Source organism: Panthera pardus, unplaced genomic scaffold (genome assembly GCF_024362965.1).
Source record: "Panthera pardus isolate Hobbes unplaced genomic scaffold, ASM2436296v1 HiC_scaffold_17, whole genome shotgun sequence".
Taxonomy (NCBI): domain Eukaryota; kingdom Metazoa; phylum Chordata; class Mammalia; order Carnivora; family Felidae; genus Panthera; species Panthera pardus.
In genome coordinates this window covers 23079469-23104286 of record NW_026526732.1, presented here as the reverse complement: position 1 = coordinate 23104286, position 24818 = coordinate 23079469, and the positions used below count along the sequence as shown (strand labels likewise).

Genomic DNA, 24818 nt, shown 5'->3' with positions numbered 1-24818 from the left:
TGCATTTTACATTTAGGTAGATGTTCTATTTTGAGTTAATTTTTGTGAAAGGTGTAAGATCTGTGCCTAGGTTCATTTATTTTTTTCCCCCCACATGGACATCAAGGATTTCCAGCATCAGTTGTTGAAAAGACTATCCTTTCTCCATTGAATTGAATTGCCTTTACTCCTTTGTCAAGACCAGTTGACTGTATTTGTTATTTTGTTTATTTTTTAATTTTTTTATGTTTTATTTTATATTTGGGAGAGAGAGAGAGAGAGAGAGAGAGAGAGACAGTGCACGAGCAGGGAGGGGCAGAGAGACAGAGACAGAATCCGAAGCAGGCTCCAAGCTCCAAGCTGTCAGCACAGAGCCTGATGCAGGGCTCAAATCCACAAGCAGTAAAATGATGACCCACACCCAAGTCAGATCCCCAACCTACTGAGCCACCCAGGCATCCCTGTTATTGTGTGTGTGTGTGTGTGTGTGTGTGTGTGTGTGTGTGTGTGTGTGTGTTTAAGCTTATTTATTTATTTTGAGAGGGAAATAGAATGAGCAGGAGAGGGGCAGAGAGAAAGGGAGAGAGAGAATCGCAAGCAGTTTCCCCAATGCAGGGCTTAACTCAAGAACCTTGAAATCATGACCTGAGCCTAATTTAAGAATCAACCAATTAACTGACAGCCATGCAGTCACCCCCAGTTGACTGTATTTGTTTAGGTTTATTTTGCTCCATTGCTTTACATGTCTATTCTTTTTTTTTTTTTTAATGTTTTTATTTATTTTTGCAACAGAGAGAGACAGAGCATGAGCAGGGGAGGGGCAGAGAGAGAGGGAGACACAGAATTGGAAGCAGGCTCCAGGCTCTGAGCTGTCAGCACACAGCCTGATGCGGGGTTTGAACCCACAGACTGTGAGATCATGACCTGAGCCGAAGTCGGACGCTTAACCAACTGAGCCCCCCAGGCGCCCCTACATGTCTATTCTTCCTCCAATACCACACTGATGACTATAGCTTCATAGTAAGTCTTGAAGTCAGGTGGTATCAGTCCTCCAAATTTGTTTGGTTTATGTTGGTTATTCTGGGCCTTTGGCCTTTCCATAAACACTTTAAATTAGCTTTCCAAAATAACTTGCTGATATTTGACTGGGATTGCATTGAATAGACATATAACATAGGGAAGAATTTACATCTTAACAATATTGAGTCTTCCTACACATAAGCATGGAATACCCATTTATTTAGATTTTTTTTATTTCTTTCATCAGAATTTTGCAATTTTTCTCATATAGATCTTGCACATATTTTGTTAGTTTTATACCTAAGTATTTCATTTTTGGTACTAATGTAAATGATATTTCTTTTTGACTTTCAAACTCCAACCTTCATTGCTGTTGTACAGAAAAATAATAAGCTTTTGCATACTAACCTTGCATTCTGAAAATTTTTTATAATCGTTCATTAGTTCCAGGAATTTTTTAATTCATTCCTTGGGATTTTCTACATATCACCTGTGAACAAAGACAGCTTCATTTCTTCTTTCCTGGTCTATGTACTTTTATTTCCTTTTCTTGTCTTATTGCGTTAGCAAGGACTTTTACTACAATGTTGAATAGGATTGAAGAGAGAGAACATCCTTGTCTTGGTCTCAATCTGAAGGAGAAAGCATCTAGTTTCTTGCCATTACATATAATGCTAACTGAAGTTTGTTTTTTTTTTAATGTTCTTTACTATATGGAGGAAATTCCCCTATATTCCTAGTTTCCTAAGATTCTTTAGCACGAATGGGTATTAGATTTTGTCAAATGCTTTTTCTTGCATCTGTTGACATGATGATATGATTTATGTCCTTTAGCCTATCAATATGATGGATTACATTAATTGAGTTTTGAATGCTGAACAAAACTTACATACTTAGCACAAATCCCACATGGTCATGTTGTATAATTTTTTATATATTGTCAAATTTGATTTGCTAATATTTTGTTGAAGATTTTTATATCTGTATTAGTAAGAGATACTAGTCTGTATTTTTCCTAACCTAACTATAAACTTTAATCAGTAATAATGATTAATTTTAACAAATGTCCATGCTAATGCAAGATATTAACAATAGGGGAAACTATGTGTGGCAGGGTGAACGGAAGTGTTCACGGACTCTCTGTACTTTCTGTTCAATTTTTCTATACACCTAAAACTGTTTTAAAAAATAACATCTATTAATTTTTACAAAATAAAAAAAATGCTCTAAGAAAAGTTTTAGATCCAGTTCTGCCAGTAATTAACTTTAGGCAAGTCACTTAACTTTCTGAGCCTGTTTCATCATCTCTAAAATAAAGGACCGGGGCGCCTGGGTGGCTCAGTCGGTTAAGCGTCCTACTTCAGCTCAGGTCACAATCTCGCGGTCCGTGAGTTCGAGCCCCGCGTCAGGCTCTGGGCTGATGGCTCAGAGCCTGGAGCCTGCTTCCGATTCTGTGTCTTCCTCTCTCTCTGCCCCGCCCCCATTCATGCTCTGTCTCTCTCTGTCTCAAAAATAAATAAACGTTAAAAAAAATTTTTAAAAAATAAAAATTAAAAAAAAATAAAATAAAGGACCTGGATTAGTTGATGTTAAAGTTTTCCTCCAAATAGAAGAGTCTATCATTCTGTGGCTATCAACATAAAGATGTCTGGCCTCCAATAAATATTAAGGTTGAAGAGAAGAGTATTTTGAAAGAAAATAATTCATCAATTTAAGCAAAACTTGAACATCATTACACAATTCTGGAAAATAAATTACACTGAATATAATTATTGGATGAATCTGGTAATCACATGTAGTTTATGTGAAAGGAATAGCAAAGAAATGGAGCATAGGTAGGTATTGACAAAGCATTCATTTAAAGAAGATAGAGTTCAAGTTCTTAAAAGAACTTCAGATGCCTCCGGTGCTGTGAAATTAAATGACATGGTCAAATGATTAAAAAAAAAAAAAAAGATTGTCAATAATGGAAGTTTCATGAAAGTTATTATAAAGTGATGTGTGGGCTTGTGGAACTCTTATCTCATATTTTCTCATCCTTATGAATCAGACAATGATGGCTACACGATGCTGAAATACAGATGTTGTGTCTGACTGATATGTTTCTGTCAGTATCAATGTGGGTTCAGCAGGCAGCTGCTTGTGAGGGGGGTGTCAGAACTGTAAAATATGAGAAAACACAACCCAAATCATATGGCTCATCAGTAGCAGAAAGGGAATTAGAACCTGGGATGGGATATGCACGGACTGGCCTCATCAGACAGCATGATGCAATGATTAAGAACCCAAAAACCTGGTTTTATATCCCAGCTCTGCCATTTACAGGCTGTGTGATCTTGGGAAGTTTGTCTAATTTTCTCTACGTCTCCATAAGCTCTTAGGTACAATGCAGATAATAGTGACTATCCTTCATGAGGATGGAATGAGTTAATATTTATAAAGTGCTAGGATCAGAGCCTGGCCCACAGTAAGTGTTATATGAGTGTTTATTAAATTAAAAATATATAAATTTGAACGCTGGTCTTAGGACTAGCCTACTCTCCTGTGATTCAGCACGTTTTAAGGCATGCCAAGAAATAAACCCAATTACCTCTCTGTGCCATGATTTGGCTGCATGTAACGTATCACCCTCCTACATTGCTTTAAACAAATAGGGGGTTATTTTTCTCACATCACAGGAAGTCTGAAAGGAGCATGCTGCTGGCATTGGTTCAACAGGTTATGAATGTCACGGCCAATATCTCTGGTTATTTTCCTCATACAGACAAGATGACTACTAAAGCTCTAATCATCGTATACTTGGTGAAACAGGAAAAATAGGACTAGGGAAAGGCTGTGCTGGCGAAATATTTCTTAGAAGTCCTTCCAGCCGTTTCCAATTTTACTTAAAATCATGGCTTGGACTAATCAGATCATTGTACTCACAGGTAACCTTCCAAACGTCTTTATGGGTCCGCTATATTCTCCTGTGGGCAGAGTCCAGCGGTCAGTGATGTGAGCGATTCACCTGCTAATTCTGACACCGGAATTTTTGAGAGGAATGGAAAATGGATGCTGTGCTCCTGTGGGGGCGAGGTGTCAGAGCCGGCCTTGGCTCCAGCTGGCCTGCTTGGCTACCAAGGGTTTCCCTTAGGACAAGGGAAGTGAGAGTTCTCTTGAGTTCTCTCGGCTCTCGGTTGGCCAGCTTCACACATAATTTAATTGGCTTCTGGCACTTGGCAGGATGGCTTGATGCTACCATCTCCCATGGCAAATCACAAGTTTTCTGAAAACAAAATGATGGTGTTTGGTTTAATTTTGTCAAACTCCTCTTTTGCACTGGATGTTTATCATACTCGTTTCTAAAATGGACTTTTAACTAGCTCTGAGGATAACTAACACAAAGGGCCAATAAATGCAGACATTTTAGCTGCCCTTAATTCTGGGGAAAAGTTGCTTTATATGGTAAGAAGTAGCAACCCATCCCACCATCCATGCATTCCACATTTCTGTAGTATTGCTTGACTGCAGAGGCTACCCGTTCCCCCAAAGTCTTGCCTTTTATGGACAAAGAGTCTGGGACCCAAGGGGATAGTTTAATTAGCTGCCTCACGTAATCTCAAATTATTGAGAAATCTGCTTTCCATCTTACAAAAGAGAGAATGTTCTCTGACAACTGCATCCCCAGTGAATTGTCTACTTCAGTGTGAAGGGCATCTCAGGGCAATCCCTTGCCAGGAGGGTGACGGTAGTTGTCCCAGCAATGCTCCTGGGCTGCCCCATCAAAAGATGCTACAGTTGCCATTTAGTATAATTAAAGAGCTTCCCAGTTGGCAAGTATTTGCAAGTCCGTGCATTAGAAAATTTCTGTCAGAGCTGGGCCTTGAGACACGACTAGAATTTTGACAGACGGAGAAAGTGATATGAATCATTGGTACCCGAGGGGCATAGAAGAGTAAAAATAAATGTTGAGTTTTAGGGGAAAATAAGTCTTCTTATGATAATAGAATACATCATATTTAAATTTTTTTTAAGCTTTTTTTATTTTTGAGAGACAGAGCACGCGTAGGAGAGGGGCAGAGAGAGAGGGAGACACAGAATCCGAAGCAGACTCCAGGCTCTGAGCCATCAGCCCAGAGGCCGACACGGGGCTCAAACTCAGGGACTGTGAGATCATGACCTGAGCTGAAGTCGGACGCTTAACTGACTGAGCCACCCAGGCTCCCCAAATATATCATATTTTAAAAGGTACAGTAATATAAATTGTAACACTGAGTTAAGGCCAGATAAACCATGAAAGACGTTGAACACCATTATAAGAAAGTAGATCTCCTATAGGCTATGGGGAAATCACGATTTTTGATGAAAGGAGTGATATAATCTGACTTATGGTTTCAGGGAGATAATTCTAGTGGCAGCGATAAGGGTGGTGTGGAGATGCAAGGATAGAGGCAAAAGTTACAGAGTTTATCCACTAAGGGAACGGCAATAGAAATAGAAATGAAGGCTCAGGGCTCAGATTTGACAAATGTTGCAGAAAAACAAACATGACCGCAATTTCACTTTTGGTTGGATGTTGTGGTAGAAACTTAGTGGTCTCCCAATATCTGGTTGCTTCCCTGTATTCGACTCCTAGCAATGCCAGGAGCTGTGCCACACTGGATGGCTTACACGGCAGAAATGTGTCGTCCCATATTTCTGGAGGCTAGAAATCGAGCTGCCAGCCAGGTTGGTTTCTTCTAAGGCCTGTGAGGGAGAACCTGTTCCAAGCCTTGTCTAGCTTCTGGGGACAATTTGCGATCCTTGGTATGTCTTGGCTTGTCGTGACTCTAATCTCTGCCTCCATCTTCACACGGCATTCTTACTGTGTAACTCTGTCGTATTACAAGGACACTGGTTGTAATGGCTTAAGGATCTACCTTATGCCAGTATGACATCATCTTGACTGATTACATCTGCGATGATCCGATCTCCAAATGAGACAGTTTCCTGAGGTTCGGGGGATTTGGACTTCAACGTGTCTTTTTGGGGGACACAACTCAACCTATCACATCCCTCTTCTGCACAAATGGAGCCCTGATTTGGGGCTGGGAACTGGCCCCCCAGAATGCAGGCTGCTTCTCCTAGCTGTGGCCATGTGGAAGAGGGAAGGCTGACGAGGTGAAGGTAGAATTGTGTGGCAGCTTCTACAAGCCTTCCTTAAGGGACAGGGTCCGTGCGCTCTTTTCACCTATCTTCATGTTTCCTCCATCTGGCTTCAAGGAATAGAGTTGTCAAGTGCAGCCAAAGTAGTCTTTTAACTTTCACAGATGTTGAGGAGGAATGATCGACAGAGGTTTTGTTTGTATGTTTGTTTGTTTTTGGACACCCTGGGTAAAATGTTAAATAACATGGTACTCCTTCAAAATGATAATTCAAAAGTCCCTACCTATAGCTGACTTCAGCACACAGGTGTGTGTGTGTGTGTGTGTGTGTGTGTGTGTTTTGGCTGACACAATTTTTTAATTTTATTTTGAAGGACAGAGTGGGCAGGGGAGGGTCAGAGAGAGAGGGAGAGAGAGAGGATCCCAGGCAGGCTCTACACTGTCAGTGCAGAGCCAGACACGGGGCTCAAGCTCACAAACGGTGAGGTCATGACCTGACCTGAAATCCAGAGTTGGACGCTTAACTGACTGAGCCACCCAGGCGCCCCTCGGCTGACACAATTTTTAAGATTTTGAATTGCGATGCATTTAGACAGGCATTTACTCTAGTTTTTAGATAGACCAAATTACAAATATGACTTCACAATCAGCTTTACTTAATTATGGTACATTCCTGGACTCTGAAAGATTTGAGTTTAAGACATCTGAGATATTTTTAAATATCTGGTTAACATTTATTTAGACTAGAGGCTGAAGGTTATGAGGAAGAAAGCCCCTCTCACCTCTACAACCCAGAGCAATCGAGTTCTAGTCCCAAACTCTTACATATAGTTCATTCAGCAACCCAAAAGCTATGCAATTACCCTGACACCCACTGGGGAGAAGAAATTTAGCAATAATTCACTGTTATCCTAGAATGCCGTAAGTGTCTCTCACCTGTTCCCCTCTCTACCAAAGTTGTTTTCTGAAAATGTCTCTTCTCACAACACACAGTCCCCTCCCTGAGAATTGTGGTGAGTGAATTACCTTCAACTTGCCATCCCCCCAGAGATATGTTAGCACCATTAAGAGACTGGCATATCCTGACATTTCTGATATCGCGTGCTGGTGCTGTGTCCAGAGAATAAGAACACTGCAGACGGGGTAGGTTTTGAGAAGGAAATACTGGGTACAATTAGTACATGGAGAGTTTGAATCACCAGTACGTCATCCATGTGAATGGTTTACAGCAGGAAGACCGCATCCTGTGTCCTGAGGAGGGACAAAGTGGATTCATGCCAAGTCCTGCTGGGTGTGCTGGATCTGGATATATGCACCCAAAGACACGTTCCGAGCAGGATGAACATCACTGACAAATGCACGAACAGACTTCAGGGAGCAAGGGGGATGCTTCAGATCTGTATGTGATCTAGCTGGTGACTTGTGTGTCACCTCAACACTACTTTTTCTAAAGCTTTCCATGATTTTGGAAAATAATAGAATGACACCATCCTTGGAGTTTCTCAATCTCATAATGTAGTAGGGTTCTCTGTAGCAAACACAGCCCATTTTTAAATCTTTGGAAACCGAGGCAACCAGCAATGTCAGCACAGCCGCTAATAGCTGCTGCTCATTTAACGTGTAAGTAACAACTTTTCCTGGTTAAAGGCAAAAACATCTGACCAATGAAACGCATTGGCACTGGATTTCATATCTAAGGTAATTTTAAAAATCTACAGTGAGCAGCAATTGTTGGAAAAAGAGTGATTTTTTACTTACTCCTTTTACTTAGATCTTAATCTTTCCCAACTGCCCTCTAGGGCAAAAGAACGCTCCTTTGCACCTCAGTTCATATGAACATGCGTAAAGAAACATACACATTAGATTAGAAAAGGGTGGTTTCTTAAGTGGTTTTGAGCTGTAAATAATCATTAAAAAGTGACTTTCTCAATTCAAAATGCAGATGTTACACTGTATTTATAGTGACAAAAAAACCCAAAAAACTGGAAACAACGTAAATATCCAAAACCAGACAAAAGTTTTAAAAAATTTGATATGTTCCTATTATGTTATGCTATGCGAGCTTATTAAACATGATTTTACAAGGAGTTTTAAATAGTAAGAGAATATTCGTATGAAATAAAAGTCTGTGCAATGCAAATTGTTACATAGTATGTCACAAGTAGCTAAGGATGTATTGCAGAATGATTGGCAGCTATGTGCTGAAATGTTTGCAGTGTTTTCTCTGGTTGATGAGAGGAGGGGTAATTTATTTTTTAATTTTCCTCTTTCAATATCATACCTATGCTACTCTTATAATGAGGAAAAAATAAGCAACCCAAAGGTGTCTCTTCTACAAAGCCAAGGAGGTTTTTTATCCCCATGCCCAAGAAACACATCCCAACTTCTACCCTTGGGTGCAGACAAATATGAAAGGGGAAAAAGGATTTTCTCAAGTATACTGATATTGTTGGGAAATGCTTATCTAATGCAAACACGGAACCAAAGGAAATGCATAAACATTGACTATTACAAGGATATGCATGTATACAATCCTTCCTCCTGAAGTTTTAAGCAAAGACTCACAGCTACGTGAAGTTGGCTACTTGGAATACAATGTAATGGAGACACAGGGCAGGGGTCCCTGTCATTTCCAAGATTAGCAAGGATTATCATCACCAATATGTCAAACCCCTCTCCTTCCAAAAAAATTTTAAAAAAGAATGAAGAGTCTGTACCAGTTTTTACAAGTTCTTAAGGAAGAGTATCTCCAGCCCATACAGTATAGACTAAAAGTCCATTACAATAATCAAGGAACACCACTAAGGTAACTAGAAATTAACACAGGGTCTTGAAATGTTCCCTTGGGAAACATGTTTTTTGCAACTCAACTGGATAAAGCTATTCTCCTTCATCACTACTAATTGTGTGGTAAAATTAAAAGGCTAAACAAGTGACATGCAGGAATTTCTTCTATACAATGAAAAACAGTATTCTCTAATTCAAACACAGAATCACCATTTAAAACTTATCGATGAATAATGGTATTACAGTTCATAAAAAGGGATTTCCTTTATTGAGTGAACTTTTAAGAGCAATACCCCGTTGTATTATTTACACTGTAAAAACACAATCTGTGTGTAAAGTAAATTTTCCTCACAAAGAATACCTTTTTTTTTTTTTTTTTGTATTTATTTATTTCTTGGGAGACAGAGAGACAGAGTGCAAGCAGGGGAGGGGCAGAGAGAGAGGGAGACACAGAATCTGAAGCAGGTTCCAGGCTCTGAGCTGTCAGCACAGACAGGTCAAACTCAAGGACCGTGAGATCATGACCTGGGCAGAAGTCAGACGCTTAACCAATTGAGCCGCCCAGGCGCCCCACAAAGGATACCTTTAAAACATAACTAAGATTATTAAATACGGTATAAAAAAGTTAAAATAACAACCTGAATATGCTAATAGTTAATAAGAAGTTCCAAAGCTTGTGCACTGACACCCTCATAAAATATTTGAGTGTTTACGCAGATGTTTCATTAAAAAAAATGAAAAACTATTTAATGATGATTAGTAAATCCAAAATAGCAAAAGCAAACCCATTAGAATAGGTTCAAAACATTTAAGTGTTATCATTACTTACTGAAAAAGAAACTGACCATAGAATTAAATCTTAAATGGCTTTATGAAAATGTTATATTTTGTAATGATGGGGATGAGAATCTTATTCATAGTTTTCTAAAATGCACAGCAGGAAGGGTATATCAAGCTTTTGGAATATCATATTAACTTGTAAAACTTTACAAAGGACTTAGTAAGATCTTCAGTGGATCCACTTTTTAATTTTTCCATCTTATGAACGTGACAACTAAAACGAAATAGACCCAACTTTTACATAGACATAAAACTACAAATTGTCCATAATGAACAGTTTTATGCTGGTAGAATCTTCCTGGAATTACCTTGATTTGTGTGACATCAGTTTCTTGTTAGCATAATCATAAGGACAATTAAAAAAAAAATCTACCAGGTTTCTCTATTTCGGTTTAGAGTTTGATTGGAAAAATTCAGGAAAACATTCATGAGTTGCTACTTTATCTCTAACACTCTTCTTTCCCTGCCCCCCAATTCCATGTTCTGTGACTCAGAGACTATTTGGAGAGGACACCTGTTTTAAATGGACCCACAGGAAATACCTATGTTGTCTTTTCATAATCTGACCCTGCATCTGGTTGGCTGAAATGTGATCACGATTTAAAAAAAAAAAAAAAAAAAAGGAATGCTGCCCACAGACTGAGCAACTTCACTGTGACAACATTTACTGGAAGGCAGAGGGAATCCAGTTTATAGTTATTTTCCTTCCATTAAGCCTTGCTATTGTACGGTAGGAAAAAATAAGTAAAAGGGCAATACCAGTTTAACCCTCAAAAGATTAGTATTGAATTACACACCCGGGGTTTGCTTCCCAACTCCGACCGATTTGTTTTGAAGCTGAAAGCAATCTCGAACCAGAAACCATTATCTGACACCGCTGTCTCTACAATTTTAATTTATAAAATTTATAAATTTTTATATTTTTTTATTTTTTTATTTATAAACCTCTCGTCCAAAGTTCATAGTCGGTCCTGTTGTATCATACATTGACACGCTATTTATAAACCTCCTGGGAAAAAGCACGGGGCAGGCCATCCGCTGGAACAGAATTCATAAGGGAATCTCACAGCGATTAACAGTGGTCTATCACTAAAAATCCAGTTGGGTTCAAAACTAAGTCACTCGGGAGCCACCGGCGCGCGGGCTCACACCCCACGGCCGGGCCTCCACCGGTCCCTCCGCGCTGAGCACCCGCCTTGGCCAGCAGGAACCCCCTCCGGCGCAGTCCCCGCGGCGGCGACGTCTGTCCACACTGGGGTCCCCTCCGTCAGGGCAGGTTTCCCGCCCGCTCTCTGCGGACCACGCTCCCTCTCCGGCCGGCAGAGGCCACCCGCCGCGGCCCGGGAGAGCGGCGCGCGCTTCCCGAGCCCTGGTCGCACTCGGAGGCCGCCCACCCACCCGTGGGACGCCTAGGGGGCGCCCGGGCCGGGTCTCCCGGGGCCCCTCGAACGCGGGAGCAGAATGACGGAGATGACGAAGGAGCTGACGCCACGCCGCCCGGCCGCGGCAGCAGCTAGTGTCCGCCGACGCCGCCCCGCCCGCGCAGGTCGCCGGGCGCTAGCGGTCGCCGGTCCCGCGGGGCGCGCCCGCCGCAGACCCCGCCCCGCTCCGCCCCGCCCCGCCCCGCCCCGCGGCCGGCCGCTCCAGGGTTCCCCCGGCACCCGCCCCCGCGCGCCCTGCGCTCCCGCCCTTCCTCGTCGCCGCCCAGCCTGCCAGGCCTTTTGCGAACATGGCGCTTGTCCCGTGCCAGGTGCTGCGGGTGGCGATCCTGCTGTCCTACTGTTCTATCCTGTGCAACTACAAGGCCATCGAAATGCCCTCGCATCAGACCTACGGCGGGAGCTGGAAATTCCTGACGTTCATTGATCTGGTAAGGCCTTCCGCTCCCCTCCCCCGTCCGCCCTGCACCCCGAGTCCGTGTGTGTGTGCGTGCGTGGGTGCGCCGGCACCTGCGCGCGCCTCCAGCCTCCACCCGTGTCCTCGCCTCTCCCCCAGTGATTGCGTCTAAAGGCCTGGCTGCCCCCCGCAGCAGCACCTCTGAACCACCCGTTACCTGGTAGCTGGGGCACGAATGGAGGTGGGCACAGCCAGGTGGTGGGGCTGTTTGGAGGGGAACCCAGACCAGCTTCTAAGAGGTGACACGGAAAGAGTCTCAACAAATGGATCAGACGACCTTGGTCATGAGTGGCCTCAGACCCATTCGCCCTCAGCGTGCTTCCCAGAGCACCCACCGTGGGATCAAGTTGCAGCAACAGAAGGAAACCTGGGTATTGTTGAATTACTTGGAGCTTCCTCAGAGAGAACCAAAATCCTCATAAAGAAGAGAAAGCGCCTAATAAAGTTGTCTTCTTCGCATCTGTTTTCTTACCCATTGTCAGTAATTTACTTCTAACCTTTCTCCCAGAAACATTAGGAGAGAGGCTTTCAAAATACATTACCAGTAAGACTTTACACTCCTTATCTTTCCCCCTAAAGTCTGCAGTGGTTTGCATAAACAGTTCTGATGACACAACAGCATAACCTTGGCAGCTGCACTTGGTTTGGGGTTGTTTTGTTTTGTTTTTGTTTTTTTTTTTTTTGGTTGTTTTTATTTTTTTGAAATAAAGCTTATCCACTTCTGGCACTGAAAAGGCCAGAGCATCAGAACATGAGCATAAGGCCCAATAATGACACGGGGTGAAATCTAGGAGTTTAGGGGTGAAAGGTGACTAATTTAGGCTGTGTGGTTACACTAAACAATGACCAAATATGGGTAGAGGGTTAGAACAAATCAAGGAGTTCCAAAGACTAGAGAAAATGTAGAAGCAATTCCTAGGATGCCAGAACTGCCCATCCAAGATTATATATGAGATTGGCTGCACAAGCAAGATTATAATCTTTTATTGTTGACCCTCCGTTTTGATGAAGAGAATGTGATACGTGTTCTAAGATATTTCCAAGGCTTAGGATCCCTCAAAGAAATGCAGTGGAGGGCTTTTTGTTTAGAAATACCGTTTTAAATTTGTTTCACTTTCCAAAAAGAATTTAAGTATCTTTTCGCAGCAGTTTCCAAACTATGCACATGCCCTTGGGCAACAAGACTTCTCAGGGCATAGAGTGTTTCAACGGTTTCAGTTTTCAGATCCTCAACTTCCATCTTTTTCTTGAAACTGATCTGCCTCTGAGCATGGATAATGTCTGCTAGTTCTTCTTTCTTCCTCCTCATTCATGCAAGAGATGAGCACACGACAAGGCTCTGTGCTGGTTCCTTTTAGCATTCTGAATATGGATTGTCACCAAGACTCTCTTCACATTTGATTGAAAAACGAAGTCAGACTTGTTTGGACAGAAAGTTTTATTGGGTTGATTGGCTTGTCAATGAGGATTGGCTATGCCAATTATGTTATAGAGCAGACATTTTCTGTAGATTGAATGAGTGAAATCTGCAGCCCTGAGGTTCTGATAAATATGTATCAGAGCATTCAAAATCATGTTCCTTTTTCAAGTGTTTAAACTTACGTTAAAAATGTTTAGATGTTATTTAAAAATATGTGCATAGATTTTCGGAATTCTTTTAGGGGCTGCGTGAATAAAATTCCTCTTGGATCACTACCTTATCGCATTCCTTAATCAGATCGCACTAAGAGCTGGCCCACTTGTGTGTTGCCAAGGAGCGGTGATGAGTTGAAATACTGATGGAGACCCTACCAGGGCCATGGAAACTATGAACAGTTCTCAGAAGTACCTTTGCATTAAGAACAGTTTGGGGAGGTAAGGAAGGGGGTCAGCAGGTGAGGGGGGTAAAATTTGAGAGTGTCAGCCCGTGAGAGAGGACTACTTCTCATGTTGGCATTGCTTACGTGTGTTACAAAATAAGGCTCTCAGGAAACAGTATACCTCTCACAACCTTTCTGTGACATGATACCAGAGTAGAGCCAATTTGGCTGTACTTGAACTGCCCTGCAATTTATATTTAAGCGTTTGATGATTGGACATGCCTGTTTTCAATATATAATCACCACAAACATACTCTTACCTACTAGAATTCTGGCAAGGAATTCAAATTTGATTCTGTTTGTTTCATATTTAGATTCAGTTTGTATAGTGCCTTCAAGCCAGTTGTTCAGACTTTTTACTTTCTGTGACTTCTGATTGAGATAGAATAATTATCTTTAATCAAGAGTTCCTGGGGCGCCTGGGTGGCGCAGTCGGTTAAGCGTCCGACTTCAGCTCTGGTCATGACCTCATGGTTTGTGAGTTCGAGCCCCACGTCGGGCTCTGTGCTGACAGCGCAGAGCCTGGAGCCTGCTTTGGATTCTGTGTCTCCCTCTCTCTCTGTGCCCCTCCCCCACTCACACTCTGTCTCTCTCTCTCTCTCTCAAAAATAAAGATAAAAAAATTAAAAAAAAAAAGAGTTCCTGTGAGGAAGTATGTCTAGAATATATTCATAAAAACATTGGTGCAAAGTATTATTTTTTTAATTATTAGAGACTTAGTGTCTTCAGAATTTAAGCACGGTATGCTGTTGAAACAGACAAACTGTCAGTCCTTAGTAATGGCATGAAGAGATCAGGCTACTCTAATTTACCCATTTGACTTTTCATTTTTTTGCATGTTTAAAACAAACTATAGGGGCACCTGGGTGGCTCAGTTGGTTGAGCGTCTGACTTCAGCCCAGGTCACGATCCCGTGCTTCGTGGGTTTGAGCCCCGTGTTGGGCTCTGTGCTGATGGCTCAGAGCCTGGAGCCTGCTTCAGATTCTTTATTTCCCTCTCTCTCTGCCCCTACCCCACTCTCTCTGTCTCCCAAAAATAAATAATCATTAAAAAAATTTTTTTTAAAACAAACTATAAACTTTATTACCTTAGGGCCTTGGACAATTTTAATGATTCTAAACTCATTAGAGCAATTTTGGAGGCGGGATTCGCTTCTAAAACTTTAACGAGAAGGCCCTTTTTCTAACCAACTTGGATTGCAGAGCCAGGATGTTATCCTGGTGGCCACAGTCTGATTCTATGTTCCACAGCATCAGTTTACTAGAACGTAAGTCAGGAAGGACTCTCAGGCTGCATGTATCCGGAAGCAGATAACCGGTTATGTGGTATTGGCCATTCCAGCTATAGCCCTATCTTCCTTTGAGTGTTAGAGTCATCCCAGTAGAATGAGAGCTCATGCTTCAAAACAAGCACAAGTTACTGCTATCGGTAATCCTACAGTGTTCTTCCCCAAGAACTTCTTTTCCTAGCATTGAAAAACTATAAGAGAACTAGAGTGTTTCAGAAATTCAAGTCAGTAAATAGAAATGGAATACTGGCTTGGTGTGGTAGGCAGACTAACGAGTCCTCCGTGACGTCCACATCTTCATCCCTAGAACCCATGGGTATGTTCGGGTACACGGCAAAGGGAAATTAAGGTTGCTAGTTGGCCGACATCAAAATAGGGAGGCTATCCCAGATTATCCATGTGATCCAGTGTAATCACAAAGGTTCTTAAAATGGAAGGAGGCAGAAGGGAAGAATCAGTTGGAAGAAGATGTGTCTGTGGAAGAAAGTCACAGAGAGACGCAACACTGCTGGGTTGGAAGGTGGAGGAAGGGGCCAAGAGCCAAGAAATGTGGGAGGTGTCTAGAAGCTGAAGACAGCAAGGAAATAAATTCTTCTCTAGAGCCTTGAGAAGAAACACAGTCCTGCTGACACCTTGATTTTTAGTCCAGTGAGACCCACTTTTGGACTTCTGACCTCCAGAACTATAAAATAATAAATTTGTGCTGTTCATGTCACTAAAATTATGGTAATTTGTTACAGCAGCAATAGAAAACTAGTACACTTGGCTTTAAATCCTCTGACCCAGAAAAAAACTTAAATGCTATTGTACTTATACAGTGACTCAACTAGTTCTTTATGTGTATTAGGTAACTGGTTAATTTTAGCTTCAACCAAAATACAGATTTTTGCCTACTGCATCTGATATGAAACTAACAACAGGCACTATGAGAGTCTATAAAAACTGAACAAGATTGGAAAAACTAGGTCTTTTCTTCTCTGTGACGTTATGCAACATCTCATGCCAGGAGCACGAACACTCTCTGAACTGGAAATGAGCTAGAAAGAAAGAAAATTGAAATGAACCAATGTTGAAGTATTTCCTTAACCAGCATCACAGCTGATTAATTTTCTTGAAATGATGCAGATTCATTCACTTACTGGAGGATTAAAGGATAATTCTCCAAGTTATACAGGAATTGCTCCCCAAGATGGTAAAAATGAAGAATTAGAATACAACCAGAATAAATAAATTAAAAGAAAAAGGCAATTGTATGTTGAGGCTTCAAAGTAGTGGTGGAGTATAATAAACATTTGTAAACGTAAACATTTGAATAAATGGAAACTTTCCAAATATCCAATGAGTTTTCCTGTCCTATTTCCCCCTAAAACATTGAGAGTAACAGGGATTTTTGAAACATATCAACCAAAATTTTATTCAGATGTATATGGTAGAATGTATAACACGTGAGTCAGAATCAACTTCTTTGAAAAACATGAACTGGACATTTGTTATATAAAAAATTAATACTGATCTTGAATATGTGACATTTTGATTTAAAAAATTTTTTTTAATGTTTATTTTCGAGACACAGAGAGATAGAGTGCAAGGGGTGGAGGGGCAGAGAGAGGGGGAGACACAGAATCCAAAGCAGGCTCCAGGCTCTGAGCTGTCAGCACAGAACCTGACTTGGGGCTCACACTTACGAACCACGAGGTCATGACCTGAGCCCAAGTCGGTCGCTCAACTGACTCAGCCACCCAGGTGGCCCGAGACATTTTGATTTTTAAAGACTGACACAGAAATAGGCTATTCCATTTGCTCTGATTTGTAGTGTTCACCATTTTGAGGGTTCTAGTTTCTTAGGGTTCCATTTTATTCGTTGTTTCTCTTGTGCTGACTTTTCATTCATGCATTACCAGGACATTTGTTTAGACCCGGCCTCCCCAAAGTGTGGTCTGAGGACCAGCAGGAATGATCTTACCTGGGAGCCCATTAGAAATGTGGAACTTCAGGCTCCACTCCCAACCTTCTGAATAGAATCCAACGTTTGTTTTGTTTGGTTTTGTCTTCTTTTGTTTTTTTAAGTAGGCTGAACGCCCAGCGCAGAGCCCAGTGCGGGGCTTGAGATATCAAGACCTGAGCTGAGATCAACTGTTCAGAGGCTTAACTGACTGAGCCTCTCAGGCACCCCTGAATATAAATAATCCAGACTTCTAATAAGACCATTACGTGACTCCTGTGCGTGTTCTAGCTTGATACATACTGCTCTAGGCCAAACTGTTTTTGTTTTGTGGTTTAACATGGAATAGCTTATAGGATACAGCCTCAATATATTAGTTCTGCCTACTGTATTTAAAACATACTTAAACATAGTTCAGAACATATTTCAGGTGACTCTTATTGTGACATAATTAAAAACAGGATGTAAAAAAATTACAACTTTAAAGTAAAAGAAAGAGACAAATGTGTATGTCTCAGACACCAGGGATGGGTTACTTATTGCAGTTGAAAACCAAATTTAGCCGATCTTCAGGGCAACCAAGGCAAAAAAGAATACAGTTTTGATCCTAGCATTGGATGAAAGAAGCGTAGCAATTTATCAGGAAAAATATAGTTCTTTCCAGGCATTGGTTTTTCAAGGGTATTTCTCTCTCAGAGGGAGAGTAATTCTTGCTACTTTGCAAATTCAAGCAATTTCATGTAAAGGACATTGTCCTGTAATGTAATGGACATGTCATGTCCGTTGTCATGTAAAGGACATTGGGTATGGGGCACCTGGGTGGATCAGTCTGTTAAAGGAAGGACTTTGGCTCAGGTCATGATATCGTGACCCGTGAATTTGGCCCATGTCCGGCTCTGTGCTGACAGCTCAGAGCCTGGAGCCTGCTTCGGATTCTGTCTTCCTCTCTCTCTGCCCCTCCTCCACTCCTGCTCTGTCTGTCTCTCTGTCTCAAAAATAAATAAACATTAAAAAAACCAACAAATTTTAAAGGACATTGGGCAGCATAGTGGATGAATAATGCCTTTGATTTTTAGCAGAATACATAGAAATATTTTTATAATTGATGTTTCTTATATCAAGATTTTATGAAAGCCAAAAACATGGTCTTATATTTTGACTGGGTAAAGGCATTTTTGTAGAGGTTTAAAGTAATATAATCTAGGTATTTATTTTTGTTATCTAAATCCTTATTGCAAAAGAATTTAAGAAAACCACAGAGGGAGCAGGATAAATAAGGGCTCAGATGTTGAAAAGCTTGGGGTGTTCAAAGAGCAGGAAATGGTCAAGTATACCTAGGGGATGCATTTTTTTGCGTTTAGACATGCTAAGAATTTTGGACATTAAAAAAATACTAAAAATAAATTGCATAAGTATACTAATGCATTTAAGTTTGTCTTATATTTACTTACGTACTTATAATAAAATATTCTTGACTCTAGTTCATGGCTTGATTTTAAATAGGAAATAAAATATCTTGAGAAGAGATTCTGTGTATCATTATGTAACTATGGTACTTAGTTTTGCCAGTCAAAACCACAAAGTGCCATGTAAAGGCCAGTAGTTCATTGAGTACTCAGTGAACAAAATTAGGTGGGGTTTTGTTTGTTTGTTTGTTGTGTTTTGTTTGGATATTACACAAAGAGGGTGAAACAGCACTTTTTTTTTTTTTTCAGTAGAATTGGACTTGACCCTAAAATGTGCCCATAAATTTTAAGGAAATCATGCTTTTTCCTAACCTGGGGGAAGAATTGCGAGTATAATGCTTCACACAGAATCCACTTCACCCTCTTTGAAAAATGTTTCTTTTGGATTAGACATAAAATAGGGGCCTGGTTTTGTCAGAGTGGGGGAAATAGTTGATGATATAATCACCCATTCCCCTTTCTTAGTTGCAAATGTTATTGAAATTACAGAAAGTCATCTGACCACTGGTTGAGGTCACTTTTTTCCCCGTCCCCGCCATCCTTCATGTCTGGTATAACATTTAGCAAAATTGGTAGCTGCTCTTGAGGGTTTTCATTTGTTTCTCTGCGTTGCCCTGAAATGTCATATGTTTCTGTGGAAGTGTGAACAATAGTACAATTTTCCATATTGAATCAGATGTTCCTGTGATCCAAGCATATTTGGAAAAACCTTACTGCTTCAGTAACAACATAGCTTTCTTTTGTGTCTGGCAGTCTGTAGCTAGGCAGTTAAAGGGCCCATTTCTCACCTGCAGAGTAGTCCTGCCCCAGTCTGGTGAGCAGGGAGCTCTCTTTGAATGTGAAAGGCCCCTTGATCAGGTCCGTTGTGGAGTGGAATGTAGCTTTGATAAGCTTGATCAAGATATGCTAATCAAGAATAACCAGAGAAATTGTTTGAATTTGCAAAGTAGCAAGAATTACTCTCATTCTCAATCTTGAGAAAATGGAATGTGTTCATTACAGTGCTTTAGAAGCCTGGGATTCTAAAAAGTCAGACAATGATCTAGCCCCTTTGCATTGACTTAGACCTGTCAGACTGGGTTATAATTTAAAATTTTGATATCGGGGCGCCTGGGTGGCTCAGTCAGTTAAGCGTCCGACTTCGGCTCAGGTCATGATCTCGTGGTCCATGAGTTCGAGCCTCATGTCGGGCTCTGTGCTGACAGCTCAGAGCCTGGAGCCTGCTTCGGATTCTGTGTCTCCCTCTCTGACCCTCCCCCCGTTCATGCTCTGTCTCACTCTGTCTCAAAAATAAATAAACGTTAAAAAAAATATATCCCTTTAAAAAAATTTTTAAAAATAAAATTTTGATATCAAAAATAATATGTAGACGGGCACCTGGCTGGCTCAGTCGGTTAAGCATCCGACTTCTGCTCAGCTCATGATCTCGCAGTTCATGAATTTGAGCCCCAACTGGGCTCTGGCTGGCAGCTCAGAGCCTGGAACCTGCTTCAGATTCTTTGTCTCTTTCTGCCCCTCCCCCACTCACATACACTCTCTCTTTCTCTCTCTCTCTCTCAAATAAACATTAAAAAATTAAAAAAAAATAATATGTAGAATTATCGAAAATTTGTGCAATACAGAAGGCTACAGGAAAGAGTATATTCCATCTTAATGATCCCTAATTTTCTGTACATCTTAGCATTTTAGTGCTTCAAGATGGTATTTCAGAACTTCACACACAGAAGCATTCATAGAGAATCAGACTGCAGATATATAAGTATATGTATACATGCATATAGAGTCAGATTTCACAAAAAATTACATTCTTTGTAAAAAGTTATGTTTTTGAGTTATACAGAACAATATTTATTACTCAGAGATACCAATGTTAGTATTTTGGTATTTGCCTTTTGAGCTGTATATATATATATATATATATACATATATATATATATATACACATACTTGTCTTTAAAACACAAGTTCAGTGTATACATATGATTTGTGTGCATTCATTTTTAAGATTAACATACACCAGGGGGGCCTGGGTGTCTCCGTCAGTTAAGTGTCTGACTTGGGCTCAGGTCATGATCTCTGTGCTGACAGCTCAGAGCCTGGAACCTGCTTCACTTTCTGTGTCTCCCTCTCTCTCTGCCCCTCTCCTGCTTGTGCTCTGTCTGTCTCTCTCTGTCTCTCAAAAATAAATAAACATTAAAAAATTTTTTTAAATATGTAAAACTAAATAAAATTAACATACACCAAATTTCACTTTTTGGTGCACAGTTCAGTGATTTTTGACAGATGCATAGAGTCATGTAGCCATGATCACATAAAAATATCATTTTATGCTGACTCCTTATAGTCAAATCCTTCCCTGGGACCACAGATTTGTTCTCTATTCCTATAGTTTTGCCTTTCTAGAAAAATATATAAGGCATACCATATGTAGTTTTTGAGTCTGGCTCTTTTCATTTAGCATAATGCATTTCAGATCCCTCCACGTTGTATACAATAATAGTTTGTTCCATTTTATTGCTGAGTAGTATTCCGTGGCATTGATGTATCATTTTGTTGATTATTCATAAGTTAGAGTAGTTTGAGTTTTTTCTAGTTTGAGGTGATTATGAAAAAAGCTGCTATAAACATTTACATACAAGTTTTTATATGAACATGAGTTTTCATTTTGGAGGGTAGTGGAATTGGTTGGTTATACGGCAAATATATGTTTGACTTGATAAGAGACCACCAGCCTGTTTTCCAGAATGCAGGCGCCACGTTGCATTGCCATTAGCGACGCTTGAGAGTTCCAGTTGCTCTGTGTCCTCATCAGTGTGTGGCATTGTCAGTCTTTCTTCTAGCGTAATGATTCCTGCAGCTGTGTCGTCGTATCTCATTGTAGTTTTAGTTTGAGTTTCCCTCATGCCTAATGATGTTAAGCATCTTTTACTGCGCATTGTTTGTCATACGTGTATGGTCTTTGAAATGTCCGTTCAAATCTTTTGCTCATTAAAAAAATAGATTGTTTTCTTATTGTTAGGATTTGAGAGCGTTTGTGTTTGCCAAATAACAGTTCTCTGCCAAATATGTGATTTGTAAACTTTTTTTCCTGGGGTATCTTGGCATTTTATTAGCAGTGCCTTTTGCGGAGCCGAAGTTTATCCTTTTGATGACATCCAGTTAAGTACGTTTTTTTCTTTTATGGAACATACTTTTGATGTTTATTTAAGAACTCTTTACTCAACCCAAGCTCACAAAGAGTTTCTCCTCTAATTCTGTCTAGAAGTTGTATAGTTTTAGATTCTACATTTAGGCCTATGATCTATTTTGACTTTGTTTTTTGGGTATGGTGTGAGGTAAATGTTGAATCCGCCCCCCCCCCAACCCCCACCTTGTTTTTTTGCATATGGGTGTACAATTGTTCCAGGACCATTTCTTGAAAAGGCTGTCCTTTCATTTTTGTCCAAAATCAATTTAACTACATTGTAGGTCTGTTACTGCTGTACGTGTTTGTCTGTTCACAAGAACCACACTGTGTTCATTCCTGCAGCTTTACTCTAATGCGTCTTCAAAGCAGGTAGTGGGGGTCTTCCAACTTTCTTCTTTTTCAAGATTTGTTGAGGCTAGTCTAATTACTTTGTAGAACACCCTTGTCAGTATCTATAAATAATCCTGCTGGGAGTTTTTGAGAGAGATTCATTGAATCTGTAGAACAATTTAAAGAAAATTGACAACAATATTTACTCATCCAATTCATGCACATAATATACTTCTCCATTTATTGAGATCTTCAGTTTCTTTCATCGGAGTTTAGTAGTTCTCAGCCTATGGCTCCTACAACATATTTTATTAGATTTATACCTGTGTGTTTTATTTTTATTAGTACTATTATAAACGGTACTTGAAAAATTATTCTTTTATCAAATTTTTTCAAGTATAATTAATGTACGGTGTTATATTAGTCTCAGGTGTACCATTTAATGATTCAACAATTCAATTCATTTCTTAGTGCTCATCACGGTAAGTGTACTCTTGGTCCACTTTATCTGTTTTCCCCCTCTCCCCCCCCCCGGAAACTACCAGTTCTCTATATTTAAGAGTATGTTTTTTTGTCTCTTTTTTTCTTAGTTTGTTCATCTGTTTCTCAAATTCCACATATGAGTGAAAGCATATGGTATTTGTCTTTCTCTGACTGTCTTACTTCACTTAGCATGATACTCTCTAGGCCCATCCATGTTGTTGGAAATGGCAAGTAAATCTTTTATATTTAAATGACATTTTTATTGAGACAGTTGTAGATTCGTGTCAATTGTAAGATACAACACAGAGAGATCAGCGTAGGCTTTACTTAGTTTCCCCCTGTAGTGACGTCTTGTACAACTTTAGTATATCACAACCAGGATATTGACATTTAAACAGTCAAGATATGAAACAGTTCCCTTACCACCAGGACCCCTCATGTAACCTTTTTATGGATGCATGCACCTTCTTCCTCTACCTCATCCCTGCCCCCTGGCAACCATTAATTTATTTCCCATTTCTATGACTTTGTCATTTCAAGAATCTTATATAAATGAATTGATATACACATAACTTCTTAGAATTGGCTTTTTTCACTCAGAATAATCCTCTGGAGATTCACCCAAGTTGTTATATGTGTCAATAGTTTGTTCCTTTTTATTGCTGAGTAGTATTTCATGGTATGAATGTACCACAGTTTAACTAGCCACCCATTAAAGGACATCTGGATTGTTCCAAGTTTTGAGCTATTATGAATAAAACTGCTGTGAACCTTCATGCACAGGTTTTCGTGTCAACATAAGTTTTCCTTTCTGTGGCAGAAAAATTAAGAAGGCAATTGCCGGGTTGTGTGGCATTTGCAGACTTAGTTTATTATTATTATTATTATTATTATTATTATTATTTTATTATTTCATTTGATTTATTTTTTTTCATTTTTACATATTTTATGTAAATTCTTTTTTTAACTTTGCAAACTTTGTTTTAAAAGAAACTTCCCAGGACAACAGAGTGGCTGTACCATTTTTCATTTCCACCAGCAATGTGTGAGCAATGCAGTTTCTCCTCATTCTTGCCAGTTAGTTGATGTTATTTGTCATCTTAGCCATTTGATTGGTGTGTGGTGGCATCTCATTGTGGTTATAATTTGTATTTCTCAAATGGCTAATAATATTCCACATATTTTCATGTGCTTGCTTGCCATGTGTATATTCTCCTCAGTGAAACATAGTATTGTTTTGTTTATTGTTAATATATAGTATATAGAGATGCTAAATTCACTTATTCATTCTAAGAACTTTGCCATAGATTCCATGGGATTTTCTTTTTTATATATATATAGTCACGTCATCTACTAATAGAGACAGTTTTTTTTTCCCCCAATCTTCATGGCTTTTATTTCTTTCGCATGTTTTATTGCATTGGTTAAGACTTCTAGTACAATACTGGACAGAAGTTGTGAGAGTGGATATCCTTGCCTTATTTCTTTATCAGGAGTAAAACTCTTTTGCAGTTCATTATGATGTTAGCTATAAATCGTGTTGCAAATAATCTATCAATTTGAGTATCTTCCCTTCTTTTCCTAGTTTGCTGAGAGTTACCTTTTTCAGCTCTTCTCTCTCCATGATTTCTCCCATACTTTTCAATTCTCAGATGCTCCTTTTCTTGGTTCCTCTGGCCAGAAAATGGAATGCTTTCAGAATTTTAGCCTCCCATACTGTCATGTAGTCCTACACAATTGCGGCTGCCTTCACAGGGATGCAGCAAGAGAAGAAAACCCATAACCCTCCAATACTCTCTGTACACGAGGGCTTCCTTTTCCCAATTCCTCTGGCTAGAGAGATGGGTTTTCCACTGTGCTATTGCCAGTGTAGCTCTGTAGCTGAGAGGAAAATAAAAGAGGGAAAAGTAGAGGGCGGGGAAAGGTCTCCCTCATGATCTCTAAAATGTGGGAATCTTTTCCTCAGTCTTCTGGCTATTTTTCCTAGAATTTGTGCTGTCAGTGCTAGCTGCATGATCCCAAGACTCAGCTCACCCTCAGGTCAAATTTAGGGAAGAAAGGAAAAATAAAATCCACCAACCTCACCCCTTATGCATCCTTATTCAAGTTTTTATGTTAGTTCCCAATCCATCTGCTATGTGTACTTATCAACATCCTCAGGTAGTTGATTTTTGTGTTTTTTTTTTCAGGGTTATTAGTTGTAATTAGTGAGAATGATAGTCTATAGTCAGTTTTCTCCATCTTGGCTGGCACCAGAAGTAGCTTACATATAATGTTAATTCCTTTTTTTTCCCGCTTAGCATATTTTGTAAACATTTGCCTCTGCCATTATACATTCTTCCATAACCTCATTTTAATGACTGCATATTCCTTAATATGGATGCTCATATTGATTGTCGCGGGGAACAGATAAATCTTTACACACATTTGTGATTATTTTCTTCAGATAAATTCTTAGAGGCAGAATTATTATAATAAAGTCTTCAAAAGATTATCTTCAATCAAGAGACGATCTTAAATCAATCCAAATACACACTGTCACATATTTGGAGTACTTATGTCTCTATATTCTAGTTGACACTATGAATAGAAAACTACTTTCACTGATCACTCAAGAT

General features: G+C 40.0%; 1 protein-coding gene across 13 annotated transcripts in view; it reads left to right on the top strand.

Annotated features, from left to right (window-relative positions):
* Positions 1–11353: 11353 nt before the first annotated feature.
* Positions 11354–24818, top strand: part of AIG1 (androgen induced 1) — a 313679-nt gene continuing 300214 nt past the window's right edge. For 2 of the 13 annotated variants that reach the window (XM_019425103.2, XM_019425092.2), the window contains exon 1: positions 11371–11619. In XM_019425103.2, coding sequence (XP_019280648.1) covers positions 11479–11619 — 141 coding nt within the window. In that variant the 5' untranslated portion in view covers positions 11371–11478. Of the gene's footprint in view, positions 11620–11744; positions 12105–24818 lie in introns of those variants that run through there. The other 11 variants (XM_019425102.2, XM_019425095.2, XM_053904420.1 and 8 more) reach the window with 10 other exon arrangements.